General features: G+C 40.3%; 1 protein-coding gene across 1 annotated transcript in view; it reads right to left on the bottom strand.

Annotated features, from left to right (window-relative positions):
- The window catches only part of CSMD1 (CUB and Sushi multiple domains 1), a 1175554-nt gene that overhangs the window by 136888 nt on the left and 1012429 nt on the right, over nt 1–26237 (bottom strand). Inside the window, exons 36-37 of the mRNA XM_063125095.1 lie at nt 24227–24323; nt 22157–22261 (exon numbers count right to left, since the gene is read on the bottom strand). Coding sequence (XP_062981165.1) covers nt 22157–22261; nt 24227–24323 — 202 coding nt within the window. The remainder of the gene's footprint in view (nt 1–22156; nt 22262–24226; nt 24324–26237) is intronic.

The raw sequence follows: 26237 nt of genomic DNA, 5'->3' as shown, positions 1-26237 counted from the left end.
AACTCTCCCAGTGATCTCATCCCAGTTCCTGCTTATTAAATACTTTTGCCATTCCAGCTCTGGCACTAGACATACATCCATGCACGTCATTACAGTGACCTCCAATATTTTCCAGGCATCACTGTCATCAGTGACAAGAAAGCTCACAGCACTATAATCTAGTTAACATTTCTGAAAGTATATTAGTATTCATTACATAACGCTGGCAACTAACCAAAGGAAAATTCCCTAGGCAATTTGATACAGTGTCAAAAAACCTTTGTTTCTCACTTTTCACAAAACTCTGTGTGTGTTTGTGTGTGTGTGTGTGTGTGTAGCATGCCCATGTATTTGCATTCTCACAGTTCGTTAGTATTTTAATTTCTATGAAGTGCCAGTTCACACTGAATAGCCTTGCCTCCTTATGTCCAAACATATAAATCTAATCTGCTAAAATAAATACAACGGGAATTTTGGCAAAAGGCAGAAAACTCTATGCAAGTGGATGCGATCAAAATCAAATCCTACTAAATGGGAAATGAAAATGTAATTCACATATATTTTAAAGAACAACGTAACAATAAATAAAAATAAAAATCCGAGTGCACTAAAGGAAGGGTGAGCAACTTGTGGCACTCCAGAAGTTTAGCCTACAAGTCCCATCACCCATAAACTGCAGACCTAATGGTGAGAGATGATGGGACTTGTAGGGCAAAACATCTGGAGGGACACCAGTTGATCACCCAAAAGTAAAGGCTCCTTTTTAGACTTGAGATATATGACCCTATATATATATGAAATGATGCACTTAATGAAGGAAGAAAAGTGGAGAATTAATTTAATTCTCTAGAGAGTATCTGAAAACCTTTGGCTGCGATCCTATGCCCAGTTTACATGGAGAGTTTAGTCGACTGGGTAGTATAGAAATGTAATAAATAAATAAATAATTATGGAAGAAAAGATCCACCACAACTCTACTTCCCTGCCCCAATTCTTCTTCCCGCACCAAACACTGCTTTTATCCCTACACATATTTGGTTCTTATGCAACATCTCTGACCAAAATAAAATAGAACTTGTAATTGCTGGTTTTCATCCAAGCATTCTCTTGTCATACACATCACTGGAACTTTAGCTGAATGTTTGTCTTTAAAGGGGGAAGATGATGATGATGATGATGATGATGATGATGATGATGATGATGATCGTGATTTCCATTTCCATGCTGCCCCATAGCCGAAGATCTCTGAGCAGAATATGTCTTAATCACAGCTTCTAGTACAGCTGAAGCTGAATCCTGATAAGACAGAGGCCTTGTGGGTTGGTGGTTGCACTCCCTCCTAAGGAGCAGGTCTGTAGTTTGGGTGTGCTCTTGGACTCCTCTCTGTCACTGAAGGCCCAGGTGACCTCTGTGGCCCAGAGCGCCCATTATCAACTTCGGTTGGTACGCCAACTACGCCCATTCCTGGATATGGTTAGCCTTGCCACAGTCATTCATGCACAGGTAACCTCATGATTAGACTACTGTAACACACTCTATGTGGGCTACCCATATGTGTGGTTCAGAAGCTGCAGCTTGTGCAGAATGCAGCAGCTAGGGTGCTCACGGGGACAGTATTAAAAGAACTGCACTGGCTGCCTGTTAGCCACTGAACCACATGCAAAGCCCTAAACAACTTGTTGTTATCCTACAAAGCCCTAAACAATTTGGGACCAGGATACCTAGCAGACCGCCTTCCCTTATAAACACTCAGATGACAACTACGATCCTCGGAGGAGGCTCTCCTGGCCATTCTGAGACGAACGGAATGCCTCCATGAAGCATCTCGCAGCAGGCCTTCTCTGTGGCAGCCCCCACCCTCTGGAAAACCCTCCCTCATGTAGTTCGGGAGGCAGAAAACATCGTATCTTTTAAACGTCTCCTGAAGACATGCCTTTTTACACAGGCTTTCCCTGGTTTTTTGTGTAGCTGGTTTTGTGTAGCCTGTAAAATTTTAATGTTTAAAATTTATACTTGTATTTTATAGTTTTTAATTGTGCACTGCCCAGAGAGCTTTGGCTGATGAACAGTATAAAAATGTAATAAATAAATAAATAAATAAATAAATCAGTGAAAAAGGAACACAAGTATGTCTGTTAACATTTATTGATATAATACAATATAGTGTATCAGAATTAACTGGGATTGTATTCGACTGCGCCAACCCTGAATTTTGTCTGGAGAGTTGGGAAACTTACCAAAGTAGATTGGGAGGGGACATGGGGGCTACAAGGGGGATGAGGCTAAGGGGAACTCCAGTCTTCTAGAAAAAGTTCATGCATGTAATATTGGATATAGCCCAGAGAATGAACTGAGCATCTGGGGCTCAGAATGAGCTATTTGTGGGGAAAGGGATCATGTAGGGTGTCAGGATTGAACCCATGGCCCCTCTTTTAGACTAGAGAGTAGGGGACAAAATTCCCCAAGAGTCTCCGGGAGTTTGGAGGAAAGCTTCCCATGGCCTTGACAAATAGGTGGCCCAGGCCAAGACACCACCTTCCCCCACCCCTTGGGAATCCATGTCCCCAAGGAGGAGGGGGGCATGACTTGGTTGATCCAAGGGCACATAAGCAGTCAAAGAGGGCAGAATTAGAGAGTGGGTTGAGACACTCCACCAGAATAGTCACCTGTCAGAGCCAACGCAAAATAATGCCACCCTAAGTGCCTACATTCTTTTTCAAAGAAGGCATATACAGTAGACTAATTTTATTCTTTTTCAATGTATGCCTGCTGTATTTCCCTTAGATTCTCCAGTGCTGGGCAGAAATAGGTAGGAAAACACAAAGTGGGGTAGTCGTGGGGAGCATTCACTATCCAGCCCCTTCTAACATATCTGGATTTCTAGCCCTTTGGAAATGGGTGGGTATACTGAATAATTTCATACAGTATTGTGGTTAGATTAGATTAGGCAAAATTACCGCCAAACCTTGTTTTTCTGAAAAGATATGCTACCCTTGAGAGATTAATGTGTGCCTTGAAACCCTATTTAGATATGCTTCCTTACTGGTTTCAATGGAGGAATAGATCTATATGCATAATAGAATGTGCATGAGTATGGACATCCACCATTGATGTGTAAAGACTACTAATTTTCTCCTTCACTGTATACAGTTCTTATTTATTTATTTATTTATTTATTACATTTTTATACCGCCCAATAGCCGAAGCTCTCTGGGCGGTTTACTTATAACAATATGAACTTCACTTATAACAATAGTGAAGTTCATTAAGCTCAATTTCAAGTGCTTTGAGCACTTCTGGAAATAATAGATACAGACATTTAAAATATTAGCCAATATTTTTCATTTTTAAATCCCAGTACTCATCACTTGCCCCCAAAACAACTATTATTTGTTCTTACTGCATCTTTATTTTTATTTTATTTTTATCACCAATGCAAATTTGCAATATGTTTCCTCTTGATTACATTATATGTTGATAGTTAGGAAGCTACTTCTTGCAGTACTTTAGTGTAATTATGAAATATCAAGAAATAATGTCATAGAGTTGACTACAATGGTGTTTCCTGTGCCTTATGAACAGAAGAATAACATTTCAAAGGAACCATTTATGATGAGTATAAACATGTATACACCTACCTTTGAATCATCTCATTCAATATTAATCATGCGTAATAAATGAGTATTGAACAATAAATTAGTTTTATTTCCTTCTTTTCTATCTCTTTTCTTTTGTTCCCTATATCTTAGCTCAACTGATGCTTTGTGTACAATTTCTAGTACTATGAAATGCTTAAAATTCAAAGATTACATTTTAAAAACTTTACCAGTTTATACAAAATTGAGTCTATTGTGCCTATTAATAGTTTATCATTTACTCCAGATCAGGCTTATTTATTTATTCGCTTCACGATCGTATCTCGGCATGTCTTTCAGATATCTCAGCTTGGCTGCTTCATCGTCGCTTGAAGCTTAACATGGCAAAGACTGAATTGCTTGTTTTTCCTCCTAAACCTTCTCCTCATCTCTCATTCTCTCTTACTGTCAATGATGTTACGCTTACTCCGGTCAAGGAAGCTCGTAGCCTTGGCTTTATCTTCGACTCCTCACTCTCCTTTATTCCTCATATTGAGGCAGTAGCTAAATCTTGTCGATTTTTCCTGTATAATATTGCCAGGATTCGATCATTTTTGTCTGTCTCTTCTGCCAAGACGCTTGTTCATGCACTGGTTATTTCACGGTTGGACTACTGCAACCTTCTTCTCTCTGGCCTTCCTTCTTCTCACATCAGTCCGTTGGTTTCTGTTCACCACTCTGCCACAAAGATCATCTTCTTGGCTCGCCGCTCCGACCATGTTACTCCGCTTCTGAAATCTCTTCATTGGCTTCCAATTCACTTCAGAATCCAATATAAACTTCTCCTGTTAACCTTCAAAGCTTTTCACGGTCTAGCTCCTTCCTATCTCTCCTCTCTCATCTCACACTATTGCCCCGCTCGTGCTCTTCGCTCCTCTGATGCCATGTTTCTCGCCTGCCCAAGGGCCTCTACTTCCCTTGCTCGGCTTCGTCCATTTTCATCTGCTGCCCCTTACGCCTGGAACGCTCTTCCAGAACATTTGAGAACTACAAGTTCAACCACAGCTTTTAAAGCTCAACTAAAAACTTTTCTTTTTCCTAAAGCTTTTAAAACTTGATGTTGTGCAGACTTCTACTGTTACTTTCTACTGTTAGTTTTTCCCTACCCTGTGCCTGCTTACCCTACGCTGTACCTGTTTGCATTCTCTTCCCCTCCTTATTGTTTTACTATGATTTTATTAGATTGTAAGCCTATGCGGCAGGGTCTTGCTATTTACTGTTTTACTCTGTACAGCACCATGTACATTGATGGTGCTATATAAATAAATAATAATAATAATAATAATAATAATAATAATAATAATTTAGATCTTGTGTTTCTATAGCAATAGCAAGTAGCAAACAAATATAACAATGCATTGCCAAATTACAATGAAACTAAAATCACAATAACGAATTCAAAATAGTATGGAAAATAGCAGAAGTAATTAAAACTAGGGCTACTCAAAATGTTTTTATGTGAACATTTTCATGGAAGTTCTTGGTGTCTCCAATGCAGCTGAAACAGCTCCTGAAGAGAGGCTGGCTTTGGGGAAAATGAGATTACTAAAGTCCCTAGTCACATTGTTATGTGATGCCATAGCACAGTTTGCAGGGGCCAGAATGAGAAAAAGATGGTTGTCCCCAGTGCCTTGGTAATTGCACTATATATATATCATGACATAGCAACATTCCCAGGAACTCTGGTGGCTCCATTTCCTGAGTATGTAGCAGCCATGCTGCTGAACGTTCTTCTGCCACTCAGCAGCACAGCGACTCTTTAAAAGTAAAAATAAGAGCAGAAATGAGAGCCTTCAGACCACCAACCAAAGCAGAGAAGAATACAATCACCCGCACCCAGATTTGAGAGCACGGCTTCCCTCTTCTCCGAATGTCATAGAGTTTCTCCCTGCTCAATGTTGTTTCTGTTCAAAGGGAGGGGGGATTTGTGCACCCCCAGTGGAAACCCATTTTAAAAGACAGAATCTAAAAATACCTGATGGAAAAGGCAGGACTTAGCTCATGATGGGAAGACATAGATCTGAGCCTCACTAGATGATCTTCATATGGGTGGAAACAATTCTAAAGATACTCTGGTATCAGAATTTTCACAAGTTTAACAGTAGAAATCAGCAAACTGGAAACAACATGATAACCCATGCAGACTTTTCACTATCAGACTAACAGATCCAGAGTAACAGCTACTGTTAACATCCTGGGAGACACATTCTTGATCAATTTTTAAACTGTCTACAGGCAGAATACACTATAGTAATAAAACTAGGGATCTGCAAATGAGCAAAACTTGAGTTCACGAAAGTTCTCCAAAACCCCTCTTGAAATTCATGGCGACTCAAGTCTGTATCAGATTGCAAGCTTTGTTTTTTTCTGTTCACATGAAAATCCGCCCATATTTTCAACCAAAATCTTCCAAATGTATACTTCAATTGTGCACATCTTTGAAACGTATGCATTCTTCTCCAATTGATTAAACCATATTTATATGCATTTTTCAAAAGTACACATTTTTTTCACGCACATTTTTAAAATGTGCACATGAGGTTGAATGCATTGGGGGGAAGGTTCGCGAATTACACTGTGAGCTCAGAAATGTACACACTTCAATGAAAGATTTATTTATTAATTTACAATATTTGTATACTGCTCCACATCCAAGATTTATTATTCTTATTCTTATTAATAATAATACACCATGTTAAAATTACTATTTTAAAAAGAATCAGAGTTCTTTTAAAGTAACAATGTTTTCAGGAGGCACAGGAAGCAACACAACATTGGCACTGCCTGACCTCCAAAGGCAATCAAACCATAAGTCCATGTGGAACCATCAGGCCCTCCGAAGATCTCAGTGACGGGGCAATCAAGTCCATTTTCAGCCTGGAAGGTGCGAACTGCATAAAATTCTGATCAAAACCAAAATGAAACAAATTTCTCATACATGCCTAAAAATAACATGAAAGTAACTATGGTTGTAAATGACTTTAGCCAATCCAGATTCACAAGGAAAGGGTGCAGCTGGCATTAGCACCAAAGGCATGCCTATCTACTGCCATCCAGTAGCAGGTTGGCCACATCAGCACTGCCAAGTTACAAATTTGATTTTCAGAGGGGAGAGCAATCCTGTCCAAGACAAGCTGGACATCTTCTTCTAGATTGCAAGAAACTCCAGTCAACAGAGAATTCCTCTCTTGTCTGGATTAAGCTTCTGTTTGTTCACACTCTACCATGCCAAACTTATAAAGATGAACGCTGATTTCTGCTTCAGGCTCTGGCTAAAATTTCAAAAGATAATATGGTGTGGGGATAGAGGAATGAACCAGCAAACACCAGTTTCATATCAGAAAATGGTTAAAATCACCTTGCTGCAATTTCTTAATGGGTTCTGACTTGGCACAAATCACCATCGCTAAAGGTAATATCAGAATTACCCATAAGACTTCCTATTGTTGCCTGACAGTGACAGCCAATAGAGCCATGTCTAGCTATTATGTTTTTCTCAAAGGAAACTCAAGCAGGTCAAAGAAGAAGCAAGAAAAATGCTTCAATCACTTGGAAGCCAGAGCTAGTTATCACTCTCTTCCTTCCCTGCATGCAACATCCTGGGTTTTTTAAAAAAACAAACATTTTTGTATCTTATTGTTATTGTTACTGAGAGTTGGAAATACCTTTTTGATTCTATCTTGAACATCACAAATCCTGACAGATTCACAATGTGTAATATGATGAAGTTGTACAAATTGGATAATACAGATGCTTAATTGATTCATCTACACACCCCAGGGAGGCTATTGAACACTTGAACTGGTTTTAGGAAGTGGTTTTGGGATGAATGAAGGTGAACAAGTTGACACTGAAGTGATCTGGGTTGGTAAACCAACAACTCTGAATGGAGGTTTATAACTGGTCTTCAATAGAGTACTCTCCCTTGAAGCCCAAGAATGTAATGTAGATATTCTTCTGAATATCTTGTTTTATTATGGTTTTAATTTTTGTGAACCGCCCAGAGAGCTTCGGCTATTGGGCGGTATAAAAATGTAATAAATAAATAAATAAATAAATAAATAACTCTGTACTGAGAATGCTCAGGGGGCTGCAATGTCCAGGAGTAAGTTTTACCAGCTTAGGTTGTTACACCAGCTGGAGAGGACAGCAGGACTTTGCCTTGGTTGTCTACACACTAATGATGTCCATGCTAGGTTACTGTAATGTACTATACATGGGGCTGCCTATGAATATGGTTCAGAAACTTCAGCTGGTTCAAAATGTGATCACTCAAGGGTTGGTGTGGAGGAGACTGTCAAACCATATGACAACTATACCGCAACAGCCACATTGGTTACCAGTGCATTTACACACCCAATTTAAAAAGCTGGTTTGGACATTTAAAGCCTTAAATAGTTTGGGACCTAATTTCTTGAAGACCATCTTCACTCAGCCTATCGACACTTAACGTTCAGCAACAAAGGTCCTTCTCAACTGAAAACCTCTGAGGGCAGCTAACTGGGACTTAAGAGAGGGTCTTTCCCTTAGTGGCTCCATGCCTCTGGTAAGGAAATTTTTAACATACTGTAAATTTTCATTCCAAGGTGGGGAAGTCTATACATTTGAGAAGCACCATACCTTGTTGACAGACAGGGCCTCCAGCAAGAAATGACACCAAGAGAGTCCAAGCCGGGAGGCTAAAAGAAAGCCCCTTAGCCCAAGTGAAGAAGTACAATATAGCAAAAGAAAAAAAAGGGGGAAGCATTCAACAATATAAGTGCACTAACTGATACACCGAAGAAAAGGAAACGTTAGAAGATCTCACTAGTCTATATCAGAACATTCTGGACGTATCAAAATATCATAGTATTTTGGTTATCTGACAATTCGGACATCCAAAAACTTCAAACCAGATAGAGCCCACTGGTCCATGCTTTTTCTGCTTCTCAGGTTCATTCTCTTTCTTACTCTTTAAACAAAAATATGTGGAAAGATTGCTACTCCGGAACCCTTGAGAATGGAAATTACGGAAAATTCAAATTTTCCTTTCTCCAATGGTTCTGCAACGGGGCAGTCTATACATCTGGGATATAGAAAAGCAGTTCAGCCCTAGGTTGGGATTATACCCTCTCAAATGCTAGATGCAACATTTTTGAGGATACAGCAACCAAAGGCTGCATTAGCAAAGGTAAATGTATTGATCTGATAGAGCCTAATGTATAGACAGTTTTGCAGACTGCTGCCCTATATGCCAATTTAATTGAAAGGCAAGTCCTATAAACTATGGAAGGTGCAAAACCTGTGAAGGAACAAACTATAATGCTTTTCAGTGGGAAATGACCCTGGGGCTGACAAGTCAGAGTAATGCAATCTCCTATCTAATTATCCATAGAAATGCCAGAACTCAAAGAAGATTGTTCAGCAGAAACAAATACGATTCAAACTTTGTAGAACCCTGAAGAAAACTGAGGTCTCTTGCAACATCAACATAGTGCCCTTCTTTCTCATTTCAAAGATGGATTTAGGCAGAAAGGCAAGACCTTTTCCTCAGACCTACCGGACAAGCAGCACATGTGCAAGATATATGAAAGTTGCTTTTTCCCTGTTGAGCATGAGGTTGGCAGCTAAGGTGCCGCCATGCGGGGAGGGGTATCTTGCTGGCCTATAAATAGGCTCTTACCCCTCCCAGTTTCCTTCTTGTTCGCCCGGCTCCCTCCCTCCCTGTAGGAATTTTTTGCTCATGTTCTAAATTTTTCATGGTTTTTTTCACCTACTCCACACTGTAAGACAGCCTGGGAGTATAAATAGGTTGATTTGGCATTGCTTTTTAGTTTGGTCACATTTGATGATAGGCAGGAAGGAATGCACATCCAGAGGGATTTTCTACTGGTGACCATTCACAGGCACTGTGATTGGTAATTCCTGAGGGCTCCCAGCTTTGAGCTTTGTGGCCTGGCTGGGAGATAAGGGTTACCTCTGAGGCCAACCTTCCTCATCCACTCATAGCCTTGAGGCATGAGTTGGGGGTGACACCAGAAGGTCTCCCTATCCCAAAAGGGGGGCCTGTGGGAGGGTGAATAGTACAGCACCAACCCACGGGCCATGAATGGCTCACCCTACTCAGAAAGGTCTGAAAACCAGGCCAGACTCGATGCCCCTTTAGGTTTCCCCTTTGCAGATCTTTAATAAATGTGGCCCTGTTTAAACGCAAAGTTCTGTGTGTCGTCTCTTTATTTACTGACCTCCATCTCGCAAAAAGATGTTCTGTCATAAAGATATATATCAAGCCTAAGGAGGGCACTATGCTGAGTCTTGTTGGGATCAGGCTCATCACAGGGACACATCCTCCATGACCTAATGCTGTAAGCATATTTGTTGTGAAATTTAAAGCTGAAAGACAAAAAAAAAAAAACACCCTCCAAAAACAATCATATGGAATCCAGAGCAATCACTCTTGTCAGAAGACAATTGTGCCTAGTGACTGACCTGGCACTATAAACTCCCTGTTTGCCAAAAGCCCTGGATGGTAGCCTAATGTTGCATGTAGCCTAATGTTGCATGTTGCATAACTTTATTAATTATTATTTTTTCTCTGTCCTCTGGTTCATTTCCCTCTGCTTTTAAACATGCTACAGTCTCTCCCATTCTCAAGAAACCTACTCTTGACAGGCTATCTCTTTCTAACTACCGACCTGTCTCTTTGTTGCCTTTTGTTTCAAAGATCCTGGAGCGTGTGGTCTACTCTCGTTGTCTTGACTTTCTTTCTAGTAACTCTGCTCTGGATCCTTTTCAATCCGGATTCTGTCCTTTGCACTCCACTGAAACACGCCTTACTAAGATCACCAACGATCTTCTTACTGCCAAGTCTAAAGGCCTTTATTCCGTTCTTATTCTCCTTGATCTAACCGCAGCCTTTGACACGGTTGATCATGATCTTCTCTTAGACTCCCTTCATGACCTTGGTCTTTGTGGCTCTGTCTATAACTGGTTTGCCTCCTATTTAGCGGGTCGCTCCTTCAGCGTGTTGGCTAACGGCAACTCGTCTTCCTCTTTTCCCCTTTCAGTAGGGGTTCCGCAAGGCTCAGTGCTTGGCCCGTTGTTGTTTTCTTTATACATGTTGCCCTTGGGTAAGCTTATTCAATCTCATGGCCTCCAATATCAACTGTATGCCGATGATACACAATTATATCTTTCATCTCCGGAACTTTCTCCTGATGTTCACGATCGTATCTCGGCATGTCTTTCAGATATCTCAGCCTGGCTGCTTCATCGTCGTTTGAAACTTAATATGGCAAAGACTGAATTGCTTGTTTTTCCTCCTAAACCTTCTCCTCATCTCTCATTCTCTCTTACTGTCAATGATGTTACGCTTACTCCGGTCAATGAAGCTCGCAGTTTTGGCTTTATATTTGATTCCTCGCTCTCCTTTATTCCTCATATTGAGGCAGCAGCCAATCCTGTCGCTTTTTCCTGTATAATATTGCCAGGATTTGATCATTTCTGTCTGTCTCTTCTGCCAAGACGCTTGTTCATGCACTGGTTATTTCTTGGTTGGACTACTGCAACCTTCTTCTCTCTGGCCTTCCTTCTTCTCACATCAGTCCGTTGGTTTCTGTCCACCACGCTGCCGCTAAGATCATCTTCTTGGCTCGCCGCTCTGACCATGTTACTCCACTTCTGAAATCTCTTCATTGGCTTCCAATTCACTTCAGAATCCAATATAAACTTCTCCTGTTGACCTTCAAAGCTTTCCACGGTCTAGCTCCGCCCTATCTCTCCTCTCTCATCTCAAACTATTGCCCTGCTCGTGCTCTTCACTCCTCTGATGCCATGTTTCTCGCCTGCCCAAGGGTCTCTACTTCCCTTGCTCGGCTTCGTCCATTCTCTTCTGCTGCCCCTTACGCCTGGAATGTTCTCCCAGAACATTTGAGATCTACAACTTCAATCACAGCTTTTAAAGCTCAGCTAAAAACTTTTCTTTTTCCTAAAGCTTTTAAAACTTGATGTTGCTCAGACTTTAGACTGTTAGTTATACTGTTATACTGTTAGTTTTACCCTACCCTGTGCCTGTTTACCCTACCCAGTGCCTGTTTCCATTCTCTTCCCCTCCTTATTGCTTTACTATGATTTTATTAGAATGTAAGCCTATGCGGCAGGGCCTTGCTATTTACTGTTTTACTCTGTACAGCACCATGTGCATTGATGGTGCTATATAAATAAATAAATAAATAAATAAATAAATAATAATAATAATAATAATAACAACTTTGTCATGAGTCCAGCATTTCTCATACCTGCATCAGAGGAAGAGAGCTCTCAGCTAGATTAAAAGGGAAGCAGCGGTCTCTGAGACAGGCAAGACAGGCCTGAATGTCTTGCCTGTCTGTCCCTGAATGAGTCCCACAGAGGATCTTCTTGTGGTAGGAAATCGTTCATGTCTTGAAGAACAGGAATCACTATAAACTCTGTTGAGTCCCTCAGGGATGAAAATAGATAACTTTAAAAGTTTCTCTTTTGGACATCTTTGTGGAGACAGCTTTTAAGAGATCAACAGATGCCACAGAAATCCAAATCCTGGCACCACTACTATCATTCTAGGAAGAGAACTCTGCAATCATAAATGTCTTCTGCAGTGATGAACCACTTCAAGCTTAAAGGGGTTATATACTGGCATTCTTATAGGTCCCATTAAGTGACCACTGCATGCCTATGGGACTTTATATGTCTTGAAGTCCAGCAAAACACTAAGATTATTTGTTAGTGTTAGGAACAAAAACCTAGTTCTAGGAAATGCAGCAAAGCTGCCTTTGTAATCTGAAAACTGCAAGGCAAATCCTTGGAGGGAGTTTTCTATACCCACTGATCAGCTATTCTCCAAAGTTACTCCTATATACGCTGCTGAGCAGCTCTCATTTCGTGGTTGGGAATCATCACTTGAATATAAGTGATTTAAGAAACACTTCATTTCTTTTCTTAACAAAGGATGTTGAGAAATATAGTACAATGTGGGTAGTATACAAATATATATTCAGCTTTCTTGCAACGAAAAACACATTTTCTCCTTCGTTTCCAGAAACTATGTTCAGCATAGTCCTGGCAAAATGACAATAAAATAAGGATTATATTGTTTAATATATTTGTGTCCCTTGCAGTTTAGAGATTAACTAGGCTGGGAGAAAATTATGTTCTCAAAAACACCCAGAATTTGGTCAAGTAGGGAGCTATATCTTCCCAGTAAAAATGCAACATCCCTTCCACCAAATTACCATTCTCCCTGCAAGAATGCCATGACAGGTTAGACATGCCACTGAGGAGCTTCAGTTATTGGGTGGAATGGAAATGCAATAAATAAATAAATAAATAAATATTATAGTGGCAATCTGCCATTCATTAAAAAAAGTTTTTAAACAAAACATTGTTGTTTATTAGGCCTCAGTATGGCTCTTTGGCTCTTCCCACATTTGTAAGAGGATGGAGAGCTGTTACTACTTAGGGGAGGAAGGACTGAGAGCAGCCATCCTTTTCCCATATGTCTGCTCCACCTCAACGAAGTGAAAAGGGTAGGCCAGACCATCCTCTCCTGTTAACATTCCTTGGGGGGTGGGGATGGGGGTGAGGAAAGGATGGAAAAACAGGAAAGGAATAGGAAACCTTTTGGGATGTTGCTTAGAGTACCTTCACTGCTTTCTTGGCATCCATGGACTTTAGCTACTGCATAATACCTTTTTTAAGGCTTCTGCTAGCCGATGAACCAAAGGTGGAGTACTGACGCCCAGACTGTGATTGAAGGGTGCAATTACCCATCACTTGCTGCCTCTGCAATATTTAAATTGGCATCTACCTGCTGTGAGGCACCAGGGAATGCCATGAAGTACAGCTGAGTAATGTATGGGATCGGTCACTATGGCAGAGCAACTGCCTTGCCTCGCTCCCAACCACATCAAAAGGTGAAGAGGTGACAGAAGATATGCAACCCAATAGCAGTGCTCACCAGCCTCTTTTGGTTTGGCAGTGCTGCTTTCCTATTATACAATGGAGAGTGATTAGCCAGGGTCAGGAATCTGTGCCAGGAGCTGAATGACAACTCTCCTTAGAAAACTTTTCTCTTCTCAGTGCCACTCTTTTCCTGAGACTTTAGGGCCAGAACACAACCAAGCCTGCCCCAAGCCCCTGACTGAAAGTGTGGATCTCTCTCACAAATTAGTAAGTTGTTGAAGTACAATATGCTTGTCAGGAACTAAAGGGAAGCCCTTTCCCTTGGTGGTGGTGTTTCTTGTCAGAGGCCTGTCTGTCAGCCAGGAGGGGGCACTTGTAAGATGTGTAGACTATCCCACCCTGGAACCAGTGGAGAATGGGATGCCATCAGGGATTCATCAGGCCCCATTATTGCAAGCCCTGATAAACCTACTTGTTTCCTCTTGCCTTCTCCAGCATATGTTTCAACGGACTGTTCTGAGTTTTTAGGTACAATTCTTTTAGATTATATTAGCATCTGGGCTAGATGTTTTGATGCTAATATTTCTGGATTTCACTAATTTTGGCTATTTTATCATTGCTACAGGATTTTATTGTATAAGCTGCCCTTAAAGGCAGTCTAGAAATATTTTAAATGAAACAGTGAATAATTAAAAAATACAGTATCTCTTCCCAGTTGTGAAGGATTGGCTGGGGTGGAGTTTAGGTAAATATGGTCTGAGGGAAAAGCTATTGTGAACTTGCTTAGCTGAGGATATTTAATATAAGTACATTTAAGCAATCCCATCTTATTATTAGAAAAATAACACTCTATTCCCTTGTGTATATAATTCCTTTAATAAGTATCTTAATTATGTTAATCTTGTCTCAAGTGATGGTGTCAATTCCGTGCCTACACCCATAGGGCTTTGTAAAGGTAAAGGGTGTTAATTTTTGGTGACAGTCCTTCACTTTTTTTTAGAATTGAGATGGCCTTGTGGCATATCCAAGTTTCAATGATCCACAGATCCAAGTCTCACAGTTTTAAAAGAGAACAGTGATGGGTAATCCTGAAGTATTTCTTCTGTATTTGGAAACTAGTGGTAGAATAATCTATCTGGTCTTTCCTCCAAAGGCATCAAAATGAAATTTGACTAATACTACAGATGACATTTCTTAGACAACTAGTTCTTGAAATGGAAACTTTCTTAACCGTCGGATATATAAAAGCACACTTAACAAATACATTGTAGCACAATAATGTACAGTAGAACTCCTTCAAAATACTGTTCACAGACTGTGATATAGCTAAAACATAGGGATGAAGATACTTTTATACTATTTGTTTTGAACTAACTCAAGTATACAGATTTTTAAAAGCAATCTTTTAGAAAATTATAGTCTTGTGAACTCTTGATTTCTCTGTCAGTCAGATCTGTTTGCTTTTATTCTGATGGATGAAAATTTGAAAATAACTTTAATGAACTCCTTACAGAGTTTGTTGCTCTTTTGACTCAAGCATTTAATTAATTCTTCCATTAATCTAAATAGGCTTTTCTACAGCTAATGATTCCTTGTAGCACAGAAAATAACCTGATGATATGGTTGATTTCTTACATAAAAGAATAGCTGTCAGTCAAACTTGCAATAAAGACAGCATCATTATTGCAACCAATAATGGAACTCTAAAGAAAACCACAAGACAATGTTTATTCTTTTTTGAAACAATATACACCATATGAAACATTATAGTTAAGTGATCTCCTTACATTATAACCCTCGGGACTAAAGAGCTGGTGCAACCCAGTAGCTATGGGTGTGCGACTGAAGTCCCAACACACTTAAAATTAATGTCGATCTCACTAGAGGTGATGGCATACTTTAGATAGCCTTTGGTAAATCACTACTCTCTTGGCCACAACCCTCCACCTGCAACAAGAACAGAATTGTACTTTGATGTCTAACAAATCAGTTGTTAGGCCGTTATCATTCACTCGCTTCCTCTTCAAAGGAAGTTTCCCCATCTATTCCCAGACATGGTATGTGCTTTTTATATCTTGTATTTCATATAAAACCAGAGCTCAAATTACAGGATGGCCAGAGTGAGGGCCAAAACACAGATTTCTTTAAAGACAATATGGCAATATAAATTGCAGGTACAGGACTCCTGATCTGGATTGACACCACAGAGAGAGAAATAAATAAAAATGCCTGAAGCACCCCCTCCCTCACTAAGGTCCCAATCCAGATTAGAATCTCTAAATTTAGTACATAATGAAAAAACAAAAGCATAGTTGCTAGCTTCCTGTGATGTCACACTTGCTGGATTTGGGTAAATTGTCTGCATATGTGCTTATTAAACACAATGGAGGAATTCCATTTGGTAATTTTATTAATATGTTATTGTAGTACACCTTTTCCCCAACAGTTTTAGCTTAAATAGTGCAGTTTAAGCTTAAATATGGAGAGAAGTGATTGAGTCCACACCAAGAATAAAGAAGTGAGACACTGGACATTGAGTTAACTTGACAACGAATGAGATCTGTGCAAGCATTTCATTAAAGCAGGAGTAGATACTATCTCCCCTTGCTGACTAGAGAAGGGTGAGCCAACACTGCACTGCCTGCCTCCTTCTCTATGGCCACTTTTTTTTTTTTATGTTGAGGGATGTCCTGCTAAGTCACACTTCCTAAGCCCTAAGACTTTGAGACTATGAGCTAGTCAAGTCCCAAAGGCATTTCTTTCCTTGTCCCTCAAGGTCCCAAGTAGCAGATCCCAGCAACAGGAATTGATGGATATCTCAATTTCGGTTTCTCTCAGTTCTCATTTTTCCAATCTTTAATTCAGTTTGTCTCAAACATTGATAATTTCTACAGTCCTAAATTCATTTTATCCCAAACTTTAAGATTTCCCCCCAGAACATACGCATGAAAATTCAAACGCAGTTTGTGCACATCTTTCCTAATACATGCATTTTTCCTAATATAATTCATTTTAACATTATTTATATGCATTTTTATATACAATTTTTGATTGAAAAACTCAATTTTAAAATTGGGAGAAGTTCAAATTTTGAAGGATAACTGAGTTTTGGTTAGCTTAGTATTTCAGAAGTGCAAATGCAAACCAAAACGCATCCAAATGCAAACTGGACAAATTTCTTCCCCGCCCCCTAATTGGGAATCCCTCTTTAACCTCTCAGTGCCTGCAGGTGCTCATCAATTACTACATCTTAATTCTTCTTGCACTACCCTGCTGTAGTGACCAATTGTGCTATTCTAGTTCAAGACTCCACACCTTGCACTAACTGCCCAATTTCTGCTCAAGTTAAGCATTACAGAAAGGGGGGGAAAGTCACCCTTCATGTATTTGATTGATGAGCACCCCCCGCCCTGGACATTATGCAACCTCCCTGAGCTTGTCCTGCATACCAGGATGAATGGGTGGGACCAAGAAAATTCTGACTGAGCCAATAGGGGGATGGAGATGGACTTAACTAGCTTAGCCCAAAGCCCCACCCTTGTGCTAGCTATGTGCAGATGCACACACATATAGAAGTGTTCTGCTTCCCATCCAGAGCTAGGCACTATACCACCCTCCCCTTGCAACTCTGTGGAGTTCGAGTGGAAGGCACAGGGTAATATAACAAAAACATCTGCTGGTACAAAAGCAACCCAAGTAGATACAGCTATTTCTTCCTCCATCTTTATCAACAGAGTCATTTATTCTATTCAAAACCCACAAGCACATTAACATCAGTCAAAGGAACCTGATGCTTCATCTTGCACTGATGCTGCTGTGTATTCTGGACCACTTTCTGTGTAGCCAGCTGCTTGATTATATTATTATCATCTACCCACAGTGCAATTATTTTGCTTACATAGTGATGCTAAAAAGCTATTACGTTCTAGAGGATTGTTTGTTTATAGAGGTTGAGCCATCTGAAAGCAAAATAAACTTTGTCAGAAACAGGCAGTGCTGCCTAGCATCCTGGTGCTAAGCATTTTAATTGGAGTGAATGCCACTGGTTTTAGTGAGGCTTACTTTCAAGTAAATTTATTTAGGTCTGGATTTGAATGTTTGGTTTGGTTTGCAAATCGCTCAAAAATGTCCTGTTTTCAATATCAAACTACAGACACAATCAAAATCAAGGTGAGTTGATGATTGCTCTATCAGTAGATGAACATATTATGCTCACAAGTCATAGGCATGGATCCTGACTATTGGTCCATGGGTGGAAACATCTCCTAAGCAGTGTTAAAGTCATGGAACACGTGCTCCAGCAGATGAGGGAAGGTTTTTCTTTAACCAATTCCCTCTTCTCCTGCAGTTCCCTGTAACCCCTAAAATCTTTTCTTCTGGAACAGTGTGGGGTGGTGCAGGTGCCTACGGAGGACAGGGGACATCATTTTCCCCCTCTCTTCCTCCAGCAGACGTTTCTGTCAGATCAGTCCCTCTTTTGTAGATGGAAAGAGCTTCATTCCTTTTCATAATAGCACTAATATAGCTTGAAAAACAAATAAATGAAAGTCTGATAAAACTCCATCAGTGAATCACTGCCTGGAGGAAGAGTGGGAGAAGAGATGTATGAGATTTTCAGTTTGGTTCACAAATCACTCAAAAAATGCCCTGTTTTTAGTTTAAAAAATGAACAGGTCTTGTTCACAAATTCCTGAAGCTGACTTCACATTCACAATACTTTAAAATCGCACCCTCACTTTAGTCTATGGGGGAAATCTCTGTAATTTTGGAAATATGTGCAAATTTGGGGATTGTTTATGCAACCTTTATGTTCAGCCACATTAACACTGCAAGGGAAAAGGAGGACAAAGGGCACACAGGTCCGGGCGGAAAGAAGTTCACCCGGACCTATGCCCCTTTTGTCCTCCGGGAGTTATCGGGTAAAAATCCACCTGGCGTGGGCCCAGGCAGATTTTTGCCCCATCACTACATTCAGTAGCTATTTGCTCTGTGCGATTTATCCATTCGCACAAAATGAACAGCACTCACAAACACAAGCACAAATCAAGCAGCGACAAGCAGCGAGCTGATGTTTGGAGAATCGTGGCAAGCTTGAACATTGCTTGTTCACCCATCCCTAAGTGGGGGCTCCTCTCCACATCATGGAAAAACATTCACATCAAAACAAAGAAAGTGTGCTTTGCCTCCCCCCTCCCCACCACACCAATCATAACCTCAAAGGCCTTCTATCCAGTTTCCCCAGTGCAGATGTAACAATAAACTCCAGTTAGTTTGAAACAGGAAGATGATGCTTCCAATCTCTTTCTCGTGGCTATGGTGGAGGAGAGAAGAGGATAATAACATAAGAAGAGTCTTACTAGATCAGAACAAAGGACTATCTAGTCCAGTGTCCTATTTCTCAGTGGCCAACCAGATCCCAAGGGAAACCTACATCTAAAAACATGAGAACAGTAGCTCTCACCTATGCTGTAGTTATCCAGTGATTAATAGTCAGAGGGATGCAGACTTTGTTCCTAGATGTAGCAAGTAGCCATTAATAGCCTTGAATTTAGATAGTCTCCCATTTAAAGTCATCCCCCTTAAGGTGGTGGCCATCAATACATTCTGCGGAGGCAAATTCCTTAGTCTAGAACACTTTCATCAAGTGTTAAACTATGGCTTAGTGTTATGTCTGTTAAACAAAGCCAGAAAGCTTGGCCTGATCTTGGGAATAACAGGTAGCACCAATAGTCAGCTACAGATATTAGCAACTGGGTTAGTTAAATCATATCCAGACCATAACATCTGCAGGTATTTCTAAAATGTGTCATAAGTAGCAGCCTCTCAAACCATATCCTGTAGAAATAAGATACACAAACTTATTTGGTATCATCAATAAATTACTCTTTTTCATATAATTTACAAAGCATTTTACATACAAATAGAAATAAATATGGGAATTGAAATACAGAATAAAGATATCCTGGGGCCGATGGCTGGTTCTGAATATTTATCATCAGCTGGAAATCTGGCCTTTCCAAAAATTTGCACACATTAACATTCTAGAAAAGTGATTACTCCAATTATAAGTATTACTATTGATGCTTATCAGTGTATTTGCTTGTTTGCAAGTGCTTGTTAAAAGGAGATGAATATCAAAATTAAGGGAATATTTGGTGCCTTAATCTGCATACACTAATAAAACTCAATCTCACAGAAATGTTTATTACTCTTCTACATGGCAATACAATGTTTGCCTAGTCAAATGCAAAGATGTTTTGGGAATTGAACCTTTGTCAAGCCACTTATCAGACTAAAACTTTATATCTATATTCAACCTAAAACGCTTGGAGTCACCTTTGCAATACCTATCTCTAAGTAATATGAATGATTTACAGCACATACTTATGCACAAAGAACACCATTCTTCTATATCAATATTTTTTTTAGAATCTGAAAAAATGTAAATACCTGCTTGCACAAGGAAAGTACAAAATGTTCCTCAGTTATCAAAACTCAGAGACCAACTACCCTTCATCAGCAAGAATATCATAGTTCAGTGTTTACATTCTAGTCCATAGTATATATAATTGCAAACTAGATGATGGCTGACGTTTATCGGGGGGGGGGGTGAATCATTTTTGGGCTCCCCATAAACTATTGGAGAATTTCAACTGCATCCCCAAGAATGTTTGCTAAATTTCTCCCCCACCAATATCTTTGCAAACTAACAGGGTGGATAATTTCATGCAGAACTGTAGATCCAGTTTTAATATTCTTTTAATATTGTTGTTGAAAGAAACAATGCCCACTATTCCATCCATTCCTCCTATTAGCCCATTGCTTCCTTTAAGAACTAACAATAAGAACTAACAATATAGTTTTATTCTCTACCAACTGAGAAACTTAGGCAAAAGCCTGAGGAAAAAAATGAAAGAAGCTTCTCAACGATGTTGCTGCGATGGCAGTCAAAGAGAACTGAGGGGAATGGGCAGGAACCCCTTTGAGCATGTGCATGGCGCCATGGAGGAGGGATTCCCACCCCAAACGCCTCAGCTTTAGAAGTTTCCTGATCATTGCTTTGCGCAGGTGCAGAGCCCGTTGTGTAATGCACAGAGACCATGAAGAAGAAATGGCCTTTCCTGAGCCAGTTCTGGGCTCCACAATTCAAGAAGGATGCAGACAAGCTGGAGCGTGTTCAGAGGAGGGCAACCAGGATGATCAGGGGTCTGGAAACAAAGCCCTATGAAGAGAGACTGAAAGAACTGGGCATGTTTAGCATGGAGAAGAGAAGATGGAGGGGAGACATGATAGCACTCTTCAAATACTTAAAAGGTTGTCACACAGAGGAGGGCCAGGATCTCTTCTCGATCCTCCCAGAGTGCAGGACACGGAATAACGGGCTCAAGTTAAAGGAAGCCAGATTCCAGCTGGACATCAGGAAAAACTTCCTGACTGTTAGAGCAGTACGACAATGGAATCAGTTGCCTAGTGAGGTTGTGGCCTCTCCCACACTAGAGGCCTTCAAGAGGCAGCGGGACAACCATCTGTCAGGGATGCTTTAGGGTGGATTCCTGCATTGAGCAGGGGGTTGGACTCGATGGCCTTGTAGGCCCCTTCCAACTCTGCTATTCTATGATTCTATGATTCTGGAGAATTCTGCACAATCCTGGCCATTATTCAATATAATATCTTGACCTTTTGCCAAATAGCATAGAAAATTTTGGGAGATGTGTACATTTTTTTTAAATCTAGTAATGATTTCCTCAAACTTTGTATTTGGGGAAATGTAAATAAAATAGCATAAAGCACACTTGCTTCCTGATCTAAGTACATGTAGCAACAAAACAAAAACAAAACCCCTGCTTAATTCACCATGCTAGAAGAACCACCACCACAACCAAGTATAATTAGCAGTCCAAAGCGCTTTAATGTATTTAAAAATGCTTCACATATATCAAGTAGTTGTAATATTTATCCTTAAACTTTTATTGTTTTGAAACATGCTGTAAGCTATCTACTGAATTAAGATTGAAAGGTGGGATATAAATATTTAAAATAATAAATAACCCTACAGCATAATATAACATAACATGGTGCGATTCTTGTTAACAAAACAGTTTTTACATCCCTATCCGCAGCACTTTAAAGTAAAAGTCAAACTTTTAAAATATAATTATCTGCATAATTGTTAATCTGATGAACATTTCCAAAACTCTATGTAAATAACTTTCTTTAAGAGACTGCTGATTGTGGTTTTGATGTTATATTATCTCTTTGTGAAGAACTTTGCTATGAAACCTTGATCTATGAAGCCTTGATCAGTTGAAATGCTGAATATTTGTTAGGAGCTGAGTTCCTAAGCCTTTTGTGCCAGTTTGCTCCTGCATTGTTTAAAAATATACACGGACGGACGCACACACAAAAATCAACGAATACAAAGAATAGTTGCACAAAACAGACATTTATTCATGTCCAAACGGTATATATTATTACATAAATAAATATAAATAAATAAAGTGGGGGAAGTCAATGCAAGGGAGGAGGATTTGAAATTATGAAGTGAAGGAGTTTAAAGCAGCATGATATGAATCATGCCTCTCAAATACTAAGAAAAAAGCACAGCACCAATAAAGAAATCTTACTTTTGTATTCCAGGTGAAAACCAGCAGCTGCCACACTAATATCAGAGTGAAAATGCAAATACAGTTGATTGGAGGTGCTGTTCAACAATGCTGGCACTGTTGTACCTGCCAAAAGTATAGGATAAATATAATTCACAGTAAACTCTGTGCAATATTGTCCCCTTGAAAGAAACAAAATGTAAGCAAAGCTTATCTTATTTTATAGTGAATCAAACAAGTATATCTGATGATAAAATTTTAAGCACAATCCCCTTGGAGTAAGCTCAACTGGGCTCAATACAACTTACTTCCCAAAGGATAGGGCTGTACATCTCTCATCTTTCATGTATTGACTATACATAGCATTGATTTGGCTCTAATATATATGTTTCAAAGATTTGTTCTTGCAAACTTCCAGATATGATTTGACGATACTTTACTTTAGAACATAGAGTTCTAAGGTAAAGTAATTCACAGTTTCCAAATCAATCTGATTTTTCCTATATAAGTAGCCCTTTCGACTACATTATTCTTAACATAAACAGAATGTGCAGGATTTGATGTAAAAATGTAGAACAAATTCAAAATTCAAAATAAAAGGAACCAGCTGCAAAGCAGAAATATTTACTTTCAGTACCTTGGAGTTGTTTTGTCACACTCTTTTATATATGATTTTGGCAAAAAAACATACTTTTAATATGATTTGCAAACTACTGTGGGTAATTTGTTCCAGCAACTCTGCTGCTACAGCAGTATAAACATAAATTTGCTTTGCAAGTTGTTTGCAGGATGAATCTATTGCACAACTGTTTCATCACATGCCAATCTCTGTCTGGATGTATCTAATTCCACATTTTCAAAACTACCAATCTAATGATGATGATGATTAGATATTTTTAAGCCACTTTTCAGGGCACATTGACACACAAACATACAATTATTATTAAACACACACACACACACACACACACACACAGAGAGAGAGAGAGAGAGAGAGAGAGAGAGAGAGAGATCTTTTTTAAGCACAAATGCAGCCTAGAACAAGGGACTGTTCAGTGTCTTGGTTTATTTTTAAAGCTAGCAGAGGGAGCTTTACTGGGGGGCTATCACTGAGAAAGCCCTGCCCATGAACCCACCAGCCTAATAGCTCTTGCCAGTGGGCCAGAAAGTAAGGCCTCCGTTGCTAATCTTAGAGCCATAATTTCATATGGTCAAAGGCATGTAATGACTAGGGCTGTGCATGGACCCCACAAACTGCTTCGTGGCCCGATCCGGAACTTTTAGATCAGGCCTGAACTGCTTCAGGTCGATCTGACCCTCCCCCACTCAGCTCCGCAGAGTGCGATCTGGAGGATCGGATTGAGATTTTGCCCCCCCCCTTCCCCACTTACTTGCTTCCACGGTGGACGGTGGAGGCAGGTAAGTGGGGAAGGGGGGGACAAAATGGGGGCTGAATAAGCCCCCCTCTTCCCGGCCCCTTACCTGGCTCCGCCACCGTCGCTGCACGGACTGCGGCGCAGGTGCTGCAAGGTAAGCCCCCCCCCCACTTACCTGTGTCCATCACAGTCTGGCGCCGGCTTCAACTGAGGCCCAGGCCTCAAGTCGAAAGAGGCCACGGCCTCTTCCAGCTTGAAGCCTGGGCCTCAGGTGAAGCCTGTGCTGGACGGTGACGGACACAGGTAAGCCCCCTCCCCTCTTACCTGGCTCCGCTGCCGTTGCTGCATGGAGTGCGGCAGCACCAACTGAGCCCCCTCCCCCCCACTTACCTGCGTCCAGAGCTCTGGATCGAGGCAAACCGCTTCACCTCGATCCGCAGCTCCCCTGACCTGATTCGGATCTGCCTTTGGTGGCGGCGGATCAGGTCGCTCTACTCTCGATTCGGGGAACAGAAAAGGAGCGGAGCACAGCCCTAGTAATGACAACAGTAATACTTAGCACTTGCATAGCACTTTCTAGTGTTCAAAGCCTTTCAGATACACAATTATCATAATACCCCTTATTGAAGTGTTAAGGGTTTGCATGTGCACACAAACAGTGAAGTTTCAGTTTGGTGCATCTATGGACTACAAGTCTTTGTAGATTTCTACATACCTGAAAAGCTCCCAAGTCTTGGTGCTGTCATGTCACCACCATCATAGATTTCAAGGGAGTCCCAGTTATGTTCAGTGGCAAAACTTATGACCTGGATCTGTGAAAACAATATCACTGAGTGTTCATTAAACAAGATAGTTACATATGTTTTTAGAAATAGAGACAGGAAGACAAAAAAAAAAAATGAACTTGACAGCAAACACAGCAATATTAACTATACAGACACTATCCCTACAATATTGTGAACAGTTCTAATAGAGTGCCATTGAAAAGAACCTACATAGAATGGAATTGTGTTGAAAGTGGAAGAATTTGGCTTACTATGAACAGTTATGAGCTAAAAATTGACCTTTAACGCTAGGTTTCAAAAAATAACAGCTAAATCTCTCAGAGCTGAGCTACATGACCAGCAGATGCACATGACACACTTGTTCCTGAAATGTAATATATTCTTCAGATGAGGAACAATATGTTTTAATGTTATCCAGTATAAATTGCCCGCACGTATGAATCTAAACTGCCCGGGAAGAGCTTGGTGAGAACCCTTCTCCCTTACAGGAGGAGCATTCAGACAGGCAACCTTCCACTCAAATGTACAGTCCAAAAATAGGTACATTACAAAACTCAACTGAGTAGCTTGACTCCAAATCAGCACAATATGGGGCAAATGACAGATGATTATGACGGTAGAAAGGGGTTTGAAGGAAAAAACGAGGAAGACAAAAGAAGGCAATATGTTTTTGGAAGGCTTCATCATGATCCCAATAAAAATAATTTATACTAGGCAGAATTACACTTATGCACACCAATCAAGCTCCCTGCCTATGCTTCTATGCACATTCAGGGTGCTATTCAAGTAGTGTCCCTCTTCCGATGGCGGGCATCTATAAACAGGATGAAGAGGATTCAATTTTCAACCATTCCCCCTCATGCCAGCAGCACCCCCTGTAACAAAATCTGCTTCAGAAGAACCAGAACCCTCCAGAGCAAATTAACAGGAAGGGGCCCATACGAAGCTGCAGGAAGGAGGTTGTAATTACCAAAAAAATGACAATGTCCCATTTTGCCACCTGATACCTCCCAAAAGCATAGCTGGATATCACCCACAGGTAAATGTGCAGCAACTCTATTTATTACATTGGGAGTGAGAGGGCTGCACCCATAAATGAATGTACTAATAGATATCAAGCTTCCTCTATTGAACAAGGTAATTTTTACAGGCAAGGGAAGAAAACCACAGGAATTCACAAATGTAGAAGGGGGTGTATTTTGGATTTTATTTTTTATAATAAATTTTAATGAAAATAAAGAATATTATAAAGAATATTATTTTGATGTTTTCGTTTTAGTGTTTTCACATACAGAACAAAAGGTTCAGATGTGGAAGAACCCATTGCCAAACTTGGACCTTAGCTAGACTTAAGGTTTATCCCGGGATCGTTCCGTGGTAGTCCCTGCCTGTTCCCTGGATCCCCTGTGTGTCATTTAGATGCACAGGGGTGACCCCTGGACAATCCCAGGATGAACCTTAGGTCTAGCTAAGGCCTTGGTTGAGCCTTGGACTTCATTGTGGATCTTCACTCATGACATAGCAGATACATCATAATTTGGTAAACACTTGATGTTTACAAACACATGATGGATGGACATAGTTAAAAGAGCTGTGACCAATCACAGTTTCCCATTGAATGCCCACCAACAGCTCTTCTGTGCTTATAGATGCATATCTCTAAAGCAGCATTGACCAACTATCTCTCAAACTTATCTACCACACAGAATTCATGTCTGCTGCCAACAAAGTTGGCAAGGACATATAGTAAAGCACATTGAGCCTTTGGAATATGGCAGGAAAGCCTGTAAAACAAGTATTAGTAAAAACTTTTCAGGAGACTGTGAGCTTTTTCTTCTAAGAACACTGAAAAATGTGTACATTTCAAAAGTCTGTACATTTCAAAAATATCCACAAACAACCTTCAGTCAATGGGTGGATATGTTCAAATATGCATACAAT

The sequence above is a fragment of the Elgaria multicarinata genome, chromosome 4, assembly GCF_023053635.1.
Source record: "Elgaria multicarinata webbii isolate HBS135686 ecotype San Diego chromosome 4, rElgMul1.1.pri, whole genome shotgun sequence".
NCBI lineage: Eukaryota > Metazoa > Chordata > Lepidosauria > Squamata > Anguidae > Elgaria > Elgaria multicarinata.
Note: the sequence above shows the minus strand (reverse complement) of the source record. Positions and strands in the feature narration are given on the sequence as shown.